The 18,775-nt window shown below is 47.1% G+C and overlaps 2 protein-coding genes and 1 pseudogene across 3 annotated transcripts in view; all 3 read left to right on the top strand.

The window, feature by feature from the left end:
- LOC146968354 (butyrophilin-like protein 2) overlaps positions 1–18,775 on the top strand; it is a 116,342-nt gene that overhangs the window by 40,634 nt on the left and 56,933 nt on the right. The window lies entirely within an intron of this gene.
- LOC146968357 (sialoadhesin-like) lies at positions 353–3,507 on the top strand (annotated as a pseudogene). The gene is made up of 5 exons (XR_015034328.1): positions 353–363; positions 465–592; positions 2,444–2,710; positions 2,790–3,243; positions 3,367–3,507. The product of XR_015034328.1 is annotated as a sialoadhesin-like (transcript).
- On the top strand, positions 10,331–12,206 carry LOC146968358 (low affinity immunoglobulin gamma Fc region receptor II-like). The gene is made up of 4 exons (XM_085760329.1): positions 10,331–10,361; positions 11,436–11,702; positions 11,782–12,042; positions 12,151–12,206. Exons 1-4 carry the CDS (start codon positions 10,331–10,333, stop codon positions 12,204–12,206), a joined length of 615 nt encoding a protein of 204 aa, XP_085616455.1.

The following is an 18,775-nucleotide window of genomic DNA, read 5'->3' on the forward strand; positions in this document are numbered from 1 at the left end:
AGGGTAAGGTAAGGTAAAGTAATGTAGGGTAAGGTAAGGTAAGATAAAGTAAGGTAAAGTAATGTGGTGTAAGGTAAAGTAAAGTAATGTAGGGTAAGGTAAGGTAGAGTAATGTAGGGTAAGGTAAGGTAAAGTAATGTAGGGTAAGGTAAGGTAGAGTAATGTAGGGTAAGGTAAGGTAAAGTAATGTAGGGTAAGGTAAAGGAGGGAAAGGGGAGGAAAGGGATGGTATAGTAAGACAAGGCAAAGTAAGGTAAGGTAGCTTTGAAGCTCTGACCTGACAAATAATATAATGATCAATAAAACGTATGATACTGGTTCTGGTTCTACAGTCCTGGCCTCAGTGAGGGTGATGGGTCAAAGGTCAGAGCTGATTCAGCTCCTGTGCTTCCACCTGCTGGTCGACTGAGAGAACATCAACAGTGTCTCCAGTTCTCCTGACTGGTTCTGATCCAGTTCTCCAGACTGGTTCTGATCCAGTTCTCCAGACTGGTTCTGGTCCAGTTCTCCAGACTGGTTCTGGTCCAGTTCTCCAGACTGTCCCTGTCTGAGGCCTGCTGCTCGTCTCCAGGACAACAGAGCTGCTCCTCAGGTGGGCGGAGCTCCAGCAGCAGGTGACCTTCACTCACTGGAAACTGAACATGCACATGACAGAGACAAACAGCTAAACAGTGAAACAGTCCACAGGATGTTCAGTCTCTAGAGGTGATGCACGTTGGTGAAACCACAGCTCCGTCCTGTTCATGATGGCGTGCAGCTCTGACCACAGTCCTGAGGTTAAACAGAGCAGATGGCAGCGAGACCAACACCTGCAGTCCACTTCCTCTGTTCTCAAAAACAGTTGTTTGTATCAATGTGTGAAGGAGGAGGGTTTAATGTGCACTAGTGTGACTAGAGCTGATCAGAGAGCAGCTGTGACTTGGTTGGAGAGTCAGGATGGAGGAATCCTCTCTGCTCAAGCTGCTCTGTGAGTTTCTCTTTCATCTGCTTTGGTTTCTACATCACTGTCACGTCTCTGTGTGGATCCAGTCCAACATCAGGACCGGACCTCTGCTCATAGATAGATATAGATAGATATCAGTTTTATTTGTCATTCAGAAAATATACACCTTGCAGTGAATGTAAGAATGAAATGACGTTTCTGTGGCTGTGACACTGATAAAAACAGAGAATAATACATTAGAATAGAGATTTTTAGAGAGCTGATGGTGTCTTTACTAAAGTTTGGCTCTGCACCTGCACACAGTGTTGTCTATGGATGTGTGTGCGTTTCTGCTACTTTGTCTTTACTAAAGTTCCCATGATGCTTTGAGGCGACTGTAAAACCAGTGTAGTTTGTTAAAGGGACGGTTGAGCATCTTTCTCCTCAGAGTCAGTTTACAGGTGGAGGTTCAGTCTCAGTCTGCACCGTCACACTTCACTTCCTCAGGCAGCAGAGTCCGGCTGTTACACACCACACTCTGTCACGTTGCATTGTGGGAAATGTAGGCTGCAGTGTTTCCTCTTTCAACCTGACTGTCGTGTCTCTGCAGGTCTGATGTCTCTGCTCTGCTGCACAACACACACAGGTCAGTGAACGCCTCTTTTCTCTGTCTGAATATCAGCTGCATCAATGTTTTGACCCTGTAGATCAATGATCTATTTTTTTGTATTTCATTAGGTTTATGGACAGTGTACACTGACATTAAACAAAAGAATGTGAAGATGCGTGAACAAGATTTAGCAGAGAGCTAATTTCTATCTGTAGTTCATTACATAGAACATGAAATCAGACGTCCCAGACTCAATACAATAAAAAATTGTAATATATAATTGATACATAGAAAGACACAACAGGCTACATCTGATGTAAAGTGCAAGGTAGAAATGTGCTTAGATAAAGTGCTGATTTATTTGTATAATTTTACAGTTGTAGTTAATGTAATGCTAAGAACCTTGGAAGTAAAAAACAAACAAACAATAGAGTTATTACAGTATAAGGAGGAACAGCACACAAAACACTCAACACTTAAAGACAATCCAAGGGGCTGCTCCTGATGTAAAGTGCAAAGTAGAAATGTGCTTAGATAAAGTGCTGGATTGCTTGTTTGTAGTCAATAAAGTGCAAAGGGCTTGTGGTAGCAGGAAGTTAGAATTGCAATTTTATTAAATAAGAGTTATTATAGTGGACAACAATAATAAACTTGTATCGCAGTGGTCAGCCAAACAGCAGAAAAGAGAGGTGCAGAATAAAACACAATGACAGAAAATCAGACAGGAAGTCAATGTCCTGAGGCGTCTTGTTGATGCTCCAACACCAACGTTAAAGCTCAGAGCTCAGAGCTGTCTGTCCTCTCTCTCTCTGTTGCTGGAATAAAACTAATGAGCTGAGTTCTTCATCAATGACTAATAACTGGAAACACTTGATCAGATTTATGTTTGAATACAAATACTCTCCTCTCAGCTCGTCTGACTGTGAGTCCCAGCAGCTCTCAGATGTTTGAATATGACTCAGTGTCTCTGAGCTGTGAGGAGGACGACAGCTCTGCTGGATGGAAGGTGATGAGGAACACAACCATAGAGACCAGGACTCAGTGTGGAGTCGACTGGGGAAGATCAACTGGTTCCTCCTGTAGAATCGGCTACGTTGACTCATCAGACAGTGGAGTTTACTGGTGTGAGTCTGGAGAGGGAGCAACAAGCAGCAGCAGCATCAACATCACTGTGACTGGTAAGATCAGACTGTGGAGTCAGTGTTGATGAAGCTGTGTGGAAATGGATCAACTGCTGTACTTTGTCTCTGTGTTGAGGTGGACCAGTGATCCTGCAGAGTCCTGTCCTCCCTGTGATGGAGGGACATGATGTCACTCTGAGCTGTCAATCAAAGGAGACCCCTCCCTCCAACCCCCCAGCTGCTTTCTATAAAGATGGCTCCCTCATCAGGACTGAGCCTACACGTCACATGACCATCCACCATGTTACCAAGTCTGATGAAGGCCTCTACAGCTGTGACATCACAGGTCATGGAGGGTCTCCATCCAGCTGGATCACTGTCACAGGTCAGGAGGTTTCACCATTTCACCACTTATTCATCCACATATTTACCTGACCAGGTGAATCTCTCTACAGAAAGACCTGCTCCCTCTTCTCCTCCCCCTGTCTCCTCCTCCCTCCATCTTGTCCTCACTGTGCTCCGTCACCTGGTGGTCATCTGTCCCTACGTCGTCTCCACTGTCTTCATGGTGTCTCTGTATCGAGCCAAAGGTAACAAACACTCTGTCACTATCAGTTACTGTTCTCTACTAGTTATTGATCATGGATTAATTATCAGCCTCTGAATCCTGTTCATGAACTCAATCTAAATCTCATCATTAACTCGTCTGACAGGAAAGAAGCAACCTGTCTCCATGGCAACGGTAGAAGTCGAACGGACGTTGTCTGATGACTATGATGATGTCATGGCGGTCACCACTGAGCATCACTTCTGATCACAACAAACATCTTCATCATTGAGCTACCGTTCATCATCATCATCATCTTCATCATCGTGTCAATAAATATCTGTATTTTAAATGATTGTTATTGTTTGTTATTGAAGAATAAAGTGATCAGACTCAGTGACTCAGAGACTCTCTGTCCTTCACTTATTTTAACTATAGAAGTGAAAACACATTCACACTCATTAACACTGCTGTAGTTTTAATATATTAATGTTTGTTAACATGTAGGATTATCATCTATTAGATTATAAAAGTATCATGTGTTTATTAATCAATACAATTATAATAAGTCAATGTTCACAGCAGCTGTTCTGTCCTCCAGTCACTAGGTGGCAGTGTCCTACAAACAACTCACTCCTCAAACTGGTCATAACAATAATAAGAAAGGCCAGGCAGGTAAAGTAAGGTAAGGTAAGTTATAGAAAGGTAAGGCGAGGGGAGGTGAGGTAAGGTATAAGGTGAGGTGAGGTAAGTTATAGTAAGGTAAGGTGAGGGGAGGTGAGGTGAGGGGAGGTGAGTGGTTACACCCCGCCTTTCCGAAGCCGCGCCTTTCCGACAATAGACTTCCATTCATTGTAATAGCGGGGTTTTCTATTTTTTCTAAAGACCCCGCTACTCCGAAATGGCTATTGGGGGAAACCCCCAGTGTGTAGTGCGCATTGATCCTTTTTTCCTTTTTGGGGTTGAAACGGATCATGTGCATAATTAACAGCAAAACAAGCAAATACTTCATATTAATGACATATAACGTTCATTATGCTTCTAGCCTGTCTAGCCTCTACCTGGTCTTTTTACTAAACTTAACCAACTCCTTTCTTCATTGCCTAAGCCCAACCAGAGCATCTCCCTCAGTCAGCTGACAGCACGAGCTGCGGCTGCAGCAGCCTCGAGCCCATATAAGCTCAAGCCGGCTTCAGCCGCGCTCGAGCGGAGCGGGGGGGGGGGGGGGGGGGGGTGTATTTCTATTACTGTGTGGAGATCTCCAACAACGAAGTCGGGGAGAAAGCAAGTGGGACAGATCTGCCCAGTCCCTGAGCAGCGCACGTTTTACAGACAAGCCACGAAGCAGAATGTAAACAACGTCACGCGGTTCAGCACCTTGGACATTGGACAGCTGCGGGGGGGCTGTGTCGGAACAGCGGTGTTTCGAAGTGGAGGTGTGTCGGAATGGAGAGCTGTCCCCGAGGTGAGGTAAGGTATAAGTTGAGGTGAGGTGAGGGGAGGGGAGGTGAGGTAAGGTAAGGTATAGGTGAGTTAAGGTAAGATATAAGGTAAGGTGAGGTGAGGTGAGGTGAGGTAAGGTATAAGGTGTGGTGCGGTAAGGTAAGGTAAGGTAAGGTATGGTATAAGGTGAGGGGAGGTGAGGTATAAGGTGAGGGGACGTGAGGTGAGGTATAAGGTGAGGTGAGGTAAGGTATAAGTTGAGGTAAGGTAAGGTGAGGTAAGGTATAAGGTGAGGTAAGGTATGGTGCGGTAAGGTAAGGTATAAGGTGAGGTAAGGTAAGGTGAGGTAAGGTATAAGGTAAGGTGAGGTGAGGTAAGGTATAAGGTATAAGGTGAGGTATAAGGTGAGGTGAGGTAAGGTATAAGGTGAGGTATAAGGTGAGGTGAGGTAAGGTATAAGGTGAGGTATAAGGTGAGGTAAGGTATAAGGTAAGGTAAGGTGAGGTGAGGTAAGGTATAAGGTGAGGTATAAGGTGAGGTGAGGTAAGGTATAAGGTGAGGTATAAGGTGAGGTAAGGTAAGGTATAAGGTGAGGTAAGGTATAAGGTGAGGTATAAGGTGAGGTAAGGTATAAGGTGAGGTAAGGTGAGGTGAGGTAAGGTATAAGGTGAGGTATAAGGTGAGGTGAGGTAAGGTATAAGGTAAGGTATAAGGTGAGGTAAGGTAAGGTGAGGTAAGGTATAAGGTAAGGTGAGGTGAGGTAAGGTATAAGGTATAAGGTGAGGTATAAGGTGAGGTGAGGTAAGGTATAAGGTGAGGTATAAGGTGAGGTGAGGTAAGGTATAAGGTGAGGTATAAGGTGAGGTAAGGTATAAGGTAAGGTAAGGTGAGGTGAGGTAAGGTATAAGGTGAGGTAAGGTATGGTGCGGTAAGGTAAGGTATAAGGTATAAGGTGAGGTAAGGTATAAGGTAAGGTGAGGTGAGGTAAGGTATAAGGTGAGGTGAGGTAAGGTATAAGGTGAGGTGAGGTAAGGTATAAGGTGAGGTAAGGTAAGGTGAGGTAAGGTATAAGGTAAGGTAAGGTGAGGTAAGGTATAAGGTGAGGTATAAGGTGAGGTGAGGTAAGGTATAAGGTGAGGTATAAGGTGAGGTGAGGTAAGGTATAAGGCAGGGGTGCCCAAATTCTTCTCAGTGGAGGGCCAAAAATGGCTCGGGGTGGAGGGTCAAGGGCCAAAATTAGACATTCATATTGCGGTGCATTAAATTAAATAGGCCTATGATATAACTGTGCAAAATAAACAGTCATACAAATTTGGAAAATCAACACTGCTGTTTATTGAAAGCAGAAAAATAATAATAAAGGCCTGTGCCTTCAACAACATGCCTCTATGAGACCAAAATATTATACTCTCCACTGCCTTGAACTATCATTTTTAAAGTCATAAAAATATAATTTTACAACAGCTTTATATATTTTTTTTATAAATCACTGGACTGTATTAACATATGCACCATACAGAGCAGAACATGCTCCAAAGTGACAGGTGTATTTTTTCATAGAAAGACATGTGGTGCAAAAATGCTACATTCATCACTGCCTTGAACAATCATTTTTAAGTAATAGTAATATAATTGTGCAACAGCTTTAGATTTTTTATGATCACTGGACTGTATTAACATTAACCATACAGAGCAGAATATGCAAAAAAAAGTGCAATAATACTCTTATCACCAGACATTTGGTACAAAAATGCTACATTCATCACTGCCTTGAACAGTAATTTTTAGGCATGTAATCCTCAGTAACATGCAGAAGGCCTCTCAGTGGGAGACATGAAGCCTGCCCTTGGTTTTTAAAATTCTCTCAACATCAGGCTCCAGCTCACTTACTGACAAAGTGAGAATGTCACTTAAGTGAGGGTCAGACAGTGCATTTCTCAGTTTACACTTATTGAGATTCAACAGGCTGAAAGCCTGCTCACAGACGTATGTGCTTCCAAAGAGGGACAGCATCACCTGTGCATGTTTGCGGATCTTGGCATACCTGTGTGCAGGAACACGTCTGTAAAAGTCCTGTAAGGTAAGCTCTCTGAACTTGCTATGGAGGTCTGAATCAGCCTGAAGCTCCAGAAGTTCCATTTGAAGCTCCTCACTGACTGCATCCACAGGTACAGAAAAGGGTTGCGCAAACAGCTCAAATGCTGTTGCATTTTCTTGAAAATCTTTGAAGCGATTGTCAAACTCCACCACAAGATTGCTGAGAATGTCATGGTATTTTGGCTTGTCTTCCTCCATCAACCCAACTTCTCTGAGGCTTGGAAAATGTGCCAAATTTCCTGAATGTAGAGACACAAAGAAAAAAGGAACAATGTAAGATGCAAGAAATTAGTGCTCCATTTAATGATGCAGCCTAATTTTTTTTAAATTTGACACAACATATGGATGCATAGGTCACACAATTAACATGGTTAGGATCAATAACAAGCCTAATTCATTATTTTTTGTTCATTACAGTATTGAAATCAGACCTCACCTGTTGAGAGATGTCTGCTGAGCAACAGGAGTTTTTGCTTGAAGGCTCTGACGTGATCATACAGCTGACTGATTATCTGGTCCTTCCCCTGAAGCTGAAGATTCAGGATATTCAGTAGCTCTGTAATGTCCACGAGAAAAGCCAGGTCGGAAATCCAGTGTTTGTCGGAAGGCACTTGAATGTTGTTTTTCTTCGTTGCTTGAAAAGCCCCGATCTCCTCACGCAGTTCAAAGAAACGCCGCAAAACCTTTCCTCTGCTCAGCCACCTGACCTCCTGGTGGTACAGCACATCTCCGTACTGTGCCTCCATCTCATCCAGGAGGGCTTTGAACTGACGGTGTGAGAGCGCCTTTGAGCGAATATTATTCACGATGGCAACGACATCTTGCATCACGTTTTTTAGGCCGATGGATTTGGCACACAGCTGTTCTTGGTGTAAAATACAATGGTATTTTAACACCGACCCACCAAACTCGCGGACTTTGTCTGACACAAGTGTAGTGAGACCTACTCTCTTACCGACCATAGCCGGGGCGCCGTCGGTCGTGATGCCTGATAGGTTTTCCCACTTCAAGCTGTTCCTATCCATAACTCGCTGCACTGCCATAAAAACATCCGTGCCTTTTGTTGTTCCTTTCAGTGTTTCAAGGCCCGCGAGTTCCTGACACACTTCAAAGTCCTCATTCACTCCTCGCAGGAAGATTAACAGCTGAGCTGAGTCCGAGATATCGGTGCTTTCGTCACATGCGATGGAGAAGGCAGCAAATCGACCTGCTCTCTGGACAATTTGGTCCCGAATGTCTTCGGCCATGTGCTCAACACGGCGGGTCACCGTGTTCCGTAACAAACTAATGTGGGAAAAAGCCCGCGTCTGATTTGGGCACACTGTGTCAGCAGCAACTGTCAGACATTGTTTCACAAAATCACCCAGAGCGAAAGGTCGTCCGCTTCGGACAATGAGGGAGCAAATACGATAACTTGCCCGAGTGGCATTCTCCTGTTCAGTTGAGGGCTGGAGAAGGGTGCGTTGTTGGGAAGTTAGCTTTGCTAACAGGTCTGCAGCCTTCACCTTTCTCTCCTCTCCGGTGTATTTTGCGAACTGATGGGAATGCCGCGTTTCGTGGTGGCGACGAAGATTGTATTCTTTTAAAACACCGACTTTCTGCTTACAAATCAAACATACTGCCACGGAATCAATCTCTGTGAAGAAGTACTCGTGTTCCCAAGTTTTTTTAAACTTCCTCTTATCACAGTGCCACTGCCTCCCACGCTCCATCACAGCATCTTCTCACTCTTTTTAGTTGGTTGCTAACAGGTTGCTAACCGCCGCCGTTAGAAGAAGAAGATCTTCTCACTCTGTGGTCACGGCCGGATTTGAGCTGACGGGAGCTCAACAGCGCCACCCTAACCCCAATGTAATACAATGTTAATTTGTGGTCAGGAGAAGAAGTGCAACAATAAATAAAAGTTAAAAGAGATATTCCGACTAAAATTAATAACAATTCGAGCATGGGCAGCGGGCCAAAAATAATTGGTCCCAGTTTGGGCAGCCCTGGTATGAGGTATAAGGTAAGATATAAGGTGAGGTATAAGGTGAGGTAAGGTATGGTGCGGTAAGGTAAGGTATAAGGTAAGGTATAAGGTGAGGTAAGGTATAAGGTGCGGTAAGGTAAAGTAAGGTAAGGTATGTCAAGTCAAGAGATCTTTATTGTCCCCGAAGGGCAATTTGTAGTGCAGCCAGCAGCATACAACAACAATACAAAACTAAAGCACAACAGTGACACAACACTGACGATGACAAACGCTAATAATAAAAGTAGCAATAAAATACATACACAGGACAACAATTAGCAATAGTTAAGGTATGGTAAGTTATAGTAAGATGAGGTCAGGTAAGGCAAAGTATAGTAGAGTAAGGTGTCTGTACCAGGAACTCTAGAACTGGAACTAGGAACCAGACCAGAACCAGGACCAGTATCCAGTGGACAGGAAGTTCAGGGTCCAGTTACAGATGGTTGTGCTGAAGGCCGAGCTGAAGTCAGCTGTCTCAGGGAACTCTGACAGAAATATATGAGACATATGTGTTGTTCAGTTCATAAACTAAAACTGGATCAACAACAGAAACAACAGAGTGTAGTTTCACCTCCAGTCCAGATGGGGGCGGTAGTTCACCAGAACTCCCCCAGTGTCTTAAACCAAAGTCCTTATAGGCAATATAGTATAACATCTCTGGTTAGAGCTTCCTGGTTAAAGGCCCAGTCTGTCTTTCTGCTCACAGCAACAGAATAAAGTGGAAGAAAGTTCATCTACAGAGTTTCACATCATGTCCTCATTGTTAATTATGGCTTTAAGGTCCCACCCACCGGGGCAACAAACTGATTTTACCGATGCCCTCTGGCAAGCGGTACAGGTCCATCAAAACGACCACTACAAGGCTCAAGAACAGCTTCTTTCCCAGAGCTGTGAAGGCAATAGTCCCCCTATAGTGGCACACACACACACACACGCACAACTGCACTTTACTCCCTCATCTCCAGCCACCCTACATATCTCTGCAAACATCTCTGCCTCATCTCTTTTAAAGTGTATTTTTATTCTTCCATTCTATTTTTATTTGTTATCTATTTATTACTGTATTGTATGTATGTTGTTTTTTAAGCCGTGGGTCCAAAGACAAATTTCATTATCTAAGTATAATGACAATAAAGGCCAGGCAAGGCAAGGCAATTTTATTTGTATAGCCTATTTTTACAAACAGCACAAAGAGCAATAAAGGCACTCTTGACTTTTCTGACCACAGTGCTGTGGTTGAACAGAGACACCAACACCTGCTGCAGCTCACTTCCTCTGACCGCCCTCTGTTCTGAGAAGCAGCTGTTTGTATCAATGTGAGGACTCGTTTAGACGATCAATAATACAAATCTGATCATTAATCAGCTTCATTGAAACAAACTGACTGAGGGAAACCAAAGAGCAGAATCTGTGTGACCAGAAACACAGCAGTGTCAGTGTGAGGGTCAGTGAAGGCATCATGGTGAGGATGTTCTCTGTAGTAGGGGAGAGTGCAGCAGAAACCACAGAGGAAGGAGGAGGGTTTAATGTGCAGTGACTAGAGCTGATCAGAGAGCAGCTGTGACTTGGTTGGAGAGTCAGGATGGAGGAATCCTCTCTGCTCAAGCTGCTCTGTGAGTTTCTCTTTCATCTGCTTTGGTTTCTACATCACTGTCACGTCTCTGTGTGGATCCAGTCCAACATCAGGACCGGACCTCTGCTCATAGATAGATATAGATAGATGTCAGTTTTATTTGTCATTCAGAAAATATACACCTTGCAGTGAATGTAAGAATGAAATGACGTTTCTGTGGCTGTGACACTGATAAAAACAGAGAATAATACATTAGAATAGAGATTTTTAGAGAGCTGATGGTGTCTTTACTAAAGTTTGGCTCTGCACCTGCACACAGTGTTGTCTATGGATGTGCGTGTGTTTCTGCTACTTTGTCTTTACCAAAGTTCCCATGATGCTTTGAGGCGACTGTAAAACCAGTGTAGTTTGTTAAAGGGACGGTTGAGCATCTTTCTCCTCAGAGTCAGTTTACAGGTGGAGGTTCAGTCTCAGTCTGCACCGTCACACTTCACTTCCTCAGGCAGCAGAGTCCGGCTGTTACACACCACACTCTGTCACGTTGCATTGTGGGAAATGTAGGCTGCAGTGTTTCCTCTTTCAACCTGACTGTTGTGTCTCTGCAGGTCTGATGTCTCTGCTCTGCTGCAGCTCCACCACAGGTCAGTGAACGCCTCTTTTCTCAGTCTGAATATCAGCTGCATCAATGTTTTGACCCTGTAGATCAATGATCTATTGTTTTTTTGTATTTTGCCAGGTTTATGGACAGTGTAGACAAACATTTAACAAAAGAATGTGAATATGCATGTACCAGGTGTAGCAGAGAGCTAATTTCCATCTGTATAGATCATAAAATCAGATGTACCAGACTCAATACAATACAAAATAGTACTATACAACATTTATACAATATAATGATACATAGATAGACATTCCAACAGGCTAAATCTGATGTAAAGTGCAAAGTAGAAATGTGCTTAGATAAAGTGCTGGATTGCTTGTTTGTAGTCAATAAAGTACCAAAGTGCTCGTGGCAGCATGAAGTTAGAATTATTGTTGAATTCTTCATCAATGTCTAATAACTGGAGACACATGATCAGATTTATATGTTTTTATCCAAATAATCTGTTCTCAGCTCGTCTGACTGTGAGTCCCAGCAGCTCTCAGCTGTTTAAATATGACTCAGTGTCTCTGAGCTGTGAGGAGGACGACAGCTCTGCTGGATGGAAGGTGATGAGGAACTCAACCAGAGACACCAGAGCTCAGTGTGGAGTCAACTGGGGAGAATCAACTGGTTCCTCCTGTGAGATCAGCTTCCTCGTCCCATCAGACAGTGGAGTTTACTGGTGTGAGCTGAGAGAGGGAGCAACAAGCAGCAGCAGCATCAACATCACTGTGGCTGGTAAGATCAGACTGTGGAGTCAGTGTTGATGAAGCTGTGTGGAAATGGATCAACTGCTGTACTTTGTCTCTGTGTTGAGGTGGACCAGTGATCCTGCAGAGTCCTGTCCTCCCTGTGATGGAGGGACATGATGTCACTCTGAGCTGTCAATCAAAGGAGACCCCTCCCTCCAACCCCCCAGCTGCTTTCTATAAAGATGGCTCCCTCATCAGGACTGAGCCTACACGTCACATGACCATCCACCATGTTACCAAGTCTGATGAAGGCCTCTACAGCTGTGACATCACAGGTCTCAGGTCTCCATCCAGCTGGATCACTGTCACAGGTCAGGAGGTCAAAGGTCAGGAGGTTCACTATGATTTCATTAATATTTCAGTAGATGTACCCACTACAACTAACTAGACTACATCTCTGGTTCACTCCCCAGAACAGCCTGTGTTTCCCACAGAGTCCGGTACAGGTAAGGTTACAGTACCTTACACCACCAGGTCCACGGTGCTGTGAGGTTTCAGAGTCGAAGCGATGGTGCGCTCAGCTCTGAAACCTCAAAGCACAGCCGACCAAACCGTGACATTTTCAGACAGATACAGAAAACTGTATTTATCACTGAAGGGCAATGCAGTTTCTACAGTTCACCATCGCATTTCCCGTGGTAATCAATGTTTACCTCAGATATCAGGTCACCTATGATCAGTTCATTTCATACCATCCATACTCCCAACTGCAGCGTGTGGACGTTTAGATTCGTTTTTGTTCAAGAATCTGTCGTTTTTTCAATGTTCATCAATGGGCTCTGGACTGATTTTAAAATTTTTCTGTGGTCGCAAAAGTAACGTCCTTTTTACCATCATTTAGATTTTAAACTTCGCTTTACAATTGAATTACCGTACTTTCCAGAATATAGAGCGCACCTGAGTATAAGCCGCACCAGCTAAATTTTAAAAGAAAATACATATATAGGCCGCACTTGAATATAAACCGCAGGTTTTCCATTTCCATCCATCCATCCATTTTCATCCGCTTATCCGGAGTCGGGTCGCGGGGGCAGCAGTCGGAGCAGGGATCCCCAGACTTCCCTCTCCCCGGACACTTCCTCCAGCTCTTCCGGGGGGACCCCAAGGCGTTCCCAGGCCAGCCGAGTGACGTAGTCATTCCAGCGTGTCCTGGGTCTTCCTCTGGTCTCTTCCCGGTGGGACATGCCCGGAACACCTCACGAGGGAGGCGTCCAGGGGGCATCCTATACAGGTGCCCGAGCCACCTCAGCTGGCTCCTCTTGATGTGGAGGAGCAGCGGCTCTACTCCGAGCTCCTCCCGGGTGACAGAGCTCCTCACCCTATCTCTAAGGGAGCGCCCCGCCACCCTGCGGAGGAAACTCATTTCGGCCGCTTGTATCCGGGATCCCGTTCTTTCGGTCATGACCCAGAGTTCATGACCATAGGTGAGGGTGGGAACGTAGATCGACCGGTAAATCGAGAGCTTTGCCTTTCGGCTCAGCTCCTTCTTCACCACGACGGACCGATACAATGACCGCATTACTGCGGCCGCCGCACCGATCCGCCTGTCGATCTCGCGCTCCGTTCTCCCCTCACTCGTGAACAAGACCCCGAGATACTTAAACTCCTCCACCTGAGGCAGGAACTCTCCCCCGACCTGGAGGGTGCAAGCCACCTTTTTCCGGTCGAGAACCATGGCCTCGGACTTAGAGGTGCTGATTCTCATCCCAGCTGCTTCACACTCGGCTGCAAACCGCCCCAGTGCATGCTGAAGGTCCTGGCTCGAGGGAGCCAACAAGACCACATCATCCGCAAAAAGCAGAGATGAAATCAAACTTGGCTCCCGAACCGTACCCCCTCCGGCACTTGGCTGCGCCTAGAAATTCTGTCCATAAAAATAATGAACAGAACCGGTGACAAAGGGCAGCCCTGCCGGAGTCCAACACGCACCGGGAACAGGTCTGACTTACTGCCGGCAATGCGAACCAAGCTCCTGCTCCGGTCATACAGGGACCGTACAGCCCTCAGCAGAGGGCCTCCGACCCCATACTCTCGGAGCACCTCCCACAGGATGCCACGTGGGACACGGTCGAAAGCCTTCTCCAAGTCCACAAAACACATGTGGACTGGTTGGGCAAACTCCCATGCACCCTCGAGCACCCTGCGGAGGGTGTAGAGCTGGTCCAGTGTTCCACGGCCAGGACGAAAACCGCATTGTTCCTCCTGAATCCGAGGTTCGACTATCGGCCGAATTCTCCTCTCCAGCACCCTGGAATAGACTTTCCCCGGGAGGCTGAGGAGTGTGATCCCCCGATAGTTGGAACACACCCTCCGGTCCCCCTTTTTGAAGAGAGGGACCACCACCCCGGTCTGCCAGTCCAGAGGCACTGTCCCCGACTGCCACGCGATGCTGCAGAGGCGTGTCAGCCACGACAGCCCCGCAACATCCAGAGACTTGAGGTACTCAGGGCGGATCTCATCCACCCCCGGTGCCTTGCCACTGAGGAGCTTCCGGACTACCTCAGTGACTTCAGCTTGGGTGATGAATGAATCAACCTCTGAGTCCTCAGCCTCTGCTTCCTCGACGGAAGGCGTGTCAGTGGGATTGAGGAGATCCTCTAAGTATTCCTTCCACCGTCCGACGATATCCCCAGTCGAGGTCAACAGCTCCCCTCCTCCACTGTAAACAGTGTTGGCGGAGCACTGCTTCCCCCTCCTGAGGCGTCGGATGGTTTGCCAGAATTTCCTCGAGGCCGACCGGTAGTCCTCCTCCATGGCCTCCCCGAACTTTTCCCAGACCCGAGTTTTTGCTTCCGTGACCGCCCGGGCTGCCGTCCGCTTGGCCTGCCGGTACCCGTCAGCTGCCTCGGGAGTCCCCCGAGCTAGCCAGGCTCGGTAGGACTCCTTCTTCAGCTTGACAGCATCCCTTACTTCCGGGGTCCACCACCGGGTTCGGGGATTACCGCCGCGACAAGCGCCGGAGACCTTACGGCCACAGCTCCGGACGGCCGCGTCAACAATGGAAGTGGAGAACATGGTCCATTCAGACTCAATGTCTCCGGCTTCCCTCGGAATCTGGTCAAAGGTCTCCCGGAGGTGGGAGTTGAAGACCTCCCTGACAGGGGATTCTGCCAGACGTTCCCAGCAGACCCTCACGATACGCTTGGGTCTGCCAAGTCTGACCAGCTCCCTCCCCTGCCAGCGGATCCAACTCACCACCAGGTGGTGATCAGTTGACAGCTCAGCCCCTCTCTTCACCCGAGTGTCCAAGACATACGGCCGGAGATCAGATGACACGACTACAAAGTCGATCATTGACCTCCGGCCTAGGGTGTCCTGGTGCCACGTGCACTGATGGACACCCTTATGCCTGAACATGGTGTTCGTTATGGACAAACTGTGGCTAGCACAGAAGTCCAATAACAAAACACCGCTCGGGTTCAGATCGGGGAGGCCGTTCCTCCCAATCACACCTCTCCAGGTAACACTGTCGCTGCCCACGTGGGCATTGAAGTCCCCCAGCAGAACGATGGAGTCCCCGGTTGGAGCACTTTCCAGCACCCCTCCCAGGGCCTCCAGGAAGGCCGGGTACTCTGCACTGCCGTTCGGCCCGTAGGCCAAGACAACAGTGAGAGACCTATCCCCAACCCGAAGGCGCAGGGAAACGACTCTCTCGTTAAGTGGGGAGAACTCCAACACATGGCGGCTGAGCTGGGGAGCTATGAGCAAGCCCACACCAGCTCGCTGCCTCTCACCGTGAGCAACTCCAGAGTGGAAGAGAGTCCAGCCTCTCTCAAGGAGTTGGGTTCCAGAGCCCAGGCTGTGCGTGGAGGTGAGCCCGACTATCTCTAGCCGGTACTTCTCAGCCTCCCGCACGAGCTCAGGCTCTTTCCCCCCCAGCGAGGTGACATTCCATGTCCCTAAAGCCAGAGTCGTTGTCCGGGGATTGGGTCGTCGGGGCCCCCGCCCACGGCTGCCACCCAAAACACACGGCACCGACCCCTCATGGTCCTACCTGCGGGTGGTGAGCCTACTGGAAGGCGGGCCCACGTCGCTCCTTCGGGCTGGGCCCGGCCGGGTCCCGTGGGCGGAGACCCGGCCACCAGGCGCTCGCCTGCGAGCCCCAACCCCAGGCCTGCCTCCAGGGTGGGGCCCCGGTGACGCCGATCCGGGCGACGTGCACGTCCTTGATATTTTTTCACTCATGAGGGGTTTTGGAACCGCTCTTAGTCTGACCCGTCACCTAGGACCTGTTTGCCTTGGGAGACCCTACCAGGGGCATTAAGCCCCGGACAACATAGCTCCCAGGATCATTCGGGTGCTCAAACCCCTCCACCACGGTAAGGTGGCGGTTCAAGGAGGGGTATCCTCTCTGCTCAAGCTGCTCTGTGAGTTTCTCTTTCATCTGCTTTGGTTTCTACATCACTGTCACGTCTCTGTGTGGATCCAGTCCAACATCAGGACCCGACCTCTGCTCATAGATAGATATAGATAGATATCAATTTTATTTGTCATTCAGAAAATATACACCTTGCAGTGAATGTAAGAATGAAATGACGTTTCTGTGGCTGTGACACTGATAAAAACAGAGAATAATATATTAGAATAGAGATTTTTAGAGAGCTGATGGTGTCTTTACTAAAGTTCCCATGATGCTTTGAGGCGACTGTAAAACCAGTGTAGTTTGTTAAAGGGACGGTTGAGCATCTTTCTCCTCAGAGTCAGTTTACAGGTGGAGGTTCAGTCTCAGTCTGCACCGTCACACTTCACTTCCTCAGGCAGCAGAGTCCGGCTGTTACACACCACACTCTGTCACGTTGCATTGTGGGAAATGTAGGCTGCAGTGTTTCCTCTTTCAACCTGACTGTTGTGTCTCTGCAGGTCTGATGTCTCTGCTCTGCTGCACAACACACACAGGTCAGTGAACGCCTCTTTTCTCAGTCTGAATATCAGCTGCATCAATGTTTTGACCCTGTAGATCAATGATCTTTTTTTGTGTGTATTTTATGAGGTTTATGGACAGTGTAGACATACATTTAACAAAAGAATGTGAAGATGCATGTACCAGGTGTAGCAGAGAGCTAATTTCCATCTGTATAGATCATAAAACCAGATGTACCAGACTCAATACAATACAAAATAGTACTATACAACGTTTATACAATATAATGATACATAGATAGACATTCCAACAGGCTAAATCTGATGTAAAGTGCAAAGTAGAAATGTGCTTAGATAAAGTGCTGGATTGCTTGTTTGTAGTCAATAAAGTACCAAAGTGCTCGTGGCGACGTGAAGTTAGAATTATGGTTGAATTCTTCATCAATGTCTAATAATTGGAGACACATGATCAGATTTATATGTTTGAATACAAATAATCTGTTCTCAGCTCGTCTGACTGTGAGTCCCAGCAGCTCTCAGCTGTTTGAATTTGACTCAGTGTCTCTGAGCTGTGAGGAGGACGACAGCTCTGCTGGATGGAAGGTGATGAGGAACACAACCATAGAGACCAGGACTCAGTGTGGAGACTGGTGGGGAGAATCAACTGGTTCCTTTTGTAGAATCAGCTACATCACCACATTCGACAGTGGAGTTTACTGGTGTGAGCTGAGAGAGGGAGCAACAAGCAGCAGCTGCATCAACATCACTGTGACTGGTAAGATCAGACTGTGGAGTCAGTGTTGATGAAGCTGTGTGGAAATGGATCAACTGCTGTACTTTGTCTCTGTGTTGAGGTGGACCAGTGATCCTGCAGAGTCCTGTCCTCCCTGTGATGGAGGGACATGATGTCACTCTGAGCTGTCAATCAAAGGAGACCCCTCCCTCCAACCCCCCAGCTGCTTTCTATAAAGATGGCTCCCTCATCAGGACTGAGCCTACACGTCACATGACCATCCACCATGTTACCAAGTCTGATGAAGGCCTCTACAGCTGTGACATCACAGGCCATGGAGGGTCTCCACCCAGCTGGGTCACTGTCACAGGTCAGGAGGTTTCACCATTTCACCACTCATTCATCCACATATTTACCTGACCAGGTGAATCTCTCTACAGAAAGACCTCCTCCCTCTTCTCCTCCCCCTGCCTCCTCCTCCCTCCATCTTGTCCTCACTGTGCTCCGTCACCTGGTGGTCATCTGTCCGTACGTCGTCTCCACTGTCTTCATGGTGTCTCTGTATCGAGCCAAAGGTAACAAACACTCTGTCACTATCAGTTACTGTTCTCTACAAGTTATTGATCATGGATTAATTATCAGCCTCTGAATTCTGTTCATGAACTCTATGATCTAAATCTCACAATTAACTCATCTGACAGGAAAGAAACAACCTGTCTCCATGGCAACAGCAGATGCTGAACAGACATTGTCTGAGGACTATGATGATGTCATGGCGGTCACCACTGAGCATCACTTCTGATCACAACAAACATCTTCATCATTGAGCTACTGTTCATCATCATCATCATCATCATCATCGTGTCAATAAATATCTGTATTTTAACTCATTGAGTGCCAACCACGTAATTTCTCGTTTTTCGTTCCCATGCGTTGAGTGCCAAAAACGAAATTTTTCGTTTTTTGCTTTTTTTTTAAATTATGAAAATAGACACTTTAATACACATTATATGTAAATTTGGGGACTCTACGACGAGGAGAACTGAAATAGATGACGATCAAAGTCACATGACAGCTCATGATCTGGAAGTTTTTATCATAACTCAGCTTCTGCAAACGGAGTTCTGCATGCAGATGCAGCGCAGCTGCTCCGCTGCTGCTCCGCTCTCACCCGCGAGGCTGCAGCAGCTGGGAGCTGAACCAGGAAGCTCTCAGCCGACAGTCCCGCCCGGTCTTCATCTGGAGCAACACCGTGTCCTCCCCAAAGTCCTCCCGCGGTAAAATCTGATGGTCTCTGGGTCAAAGCAGACCGGCACCACCGACCCGTACCACAGACGGACCGCGACCACCGGCGGGACCGGTGTTCGCGAGCCGCTGTGGCCGGCAGAGCCTCACGTTCCGCGGCGAGAGGCTGTGACACGGCACGGTGCGTCTGTGTTATTGTTGTTTAGTGGCGCCCCCCCCGC

This window comes from Trachurus japonicus, chromosome 18 (genome assembly GCF_045865225.1).
Source record: "Trachurus japonicus isolate A0001 chromosome 18, Traja_1.0".
NCBI lineage: Eukaryota > Metazoa > Chordata > Actinopteri > Carangiformes > Carangidae > Trachurus > Trachurus japonicus.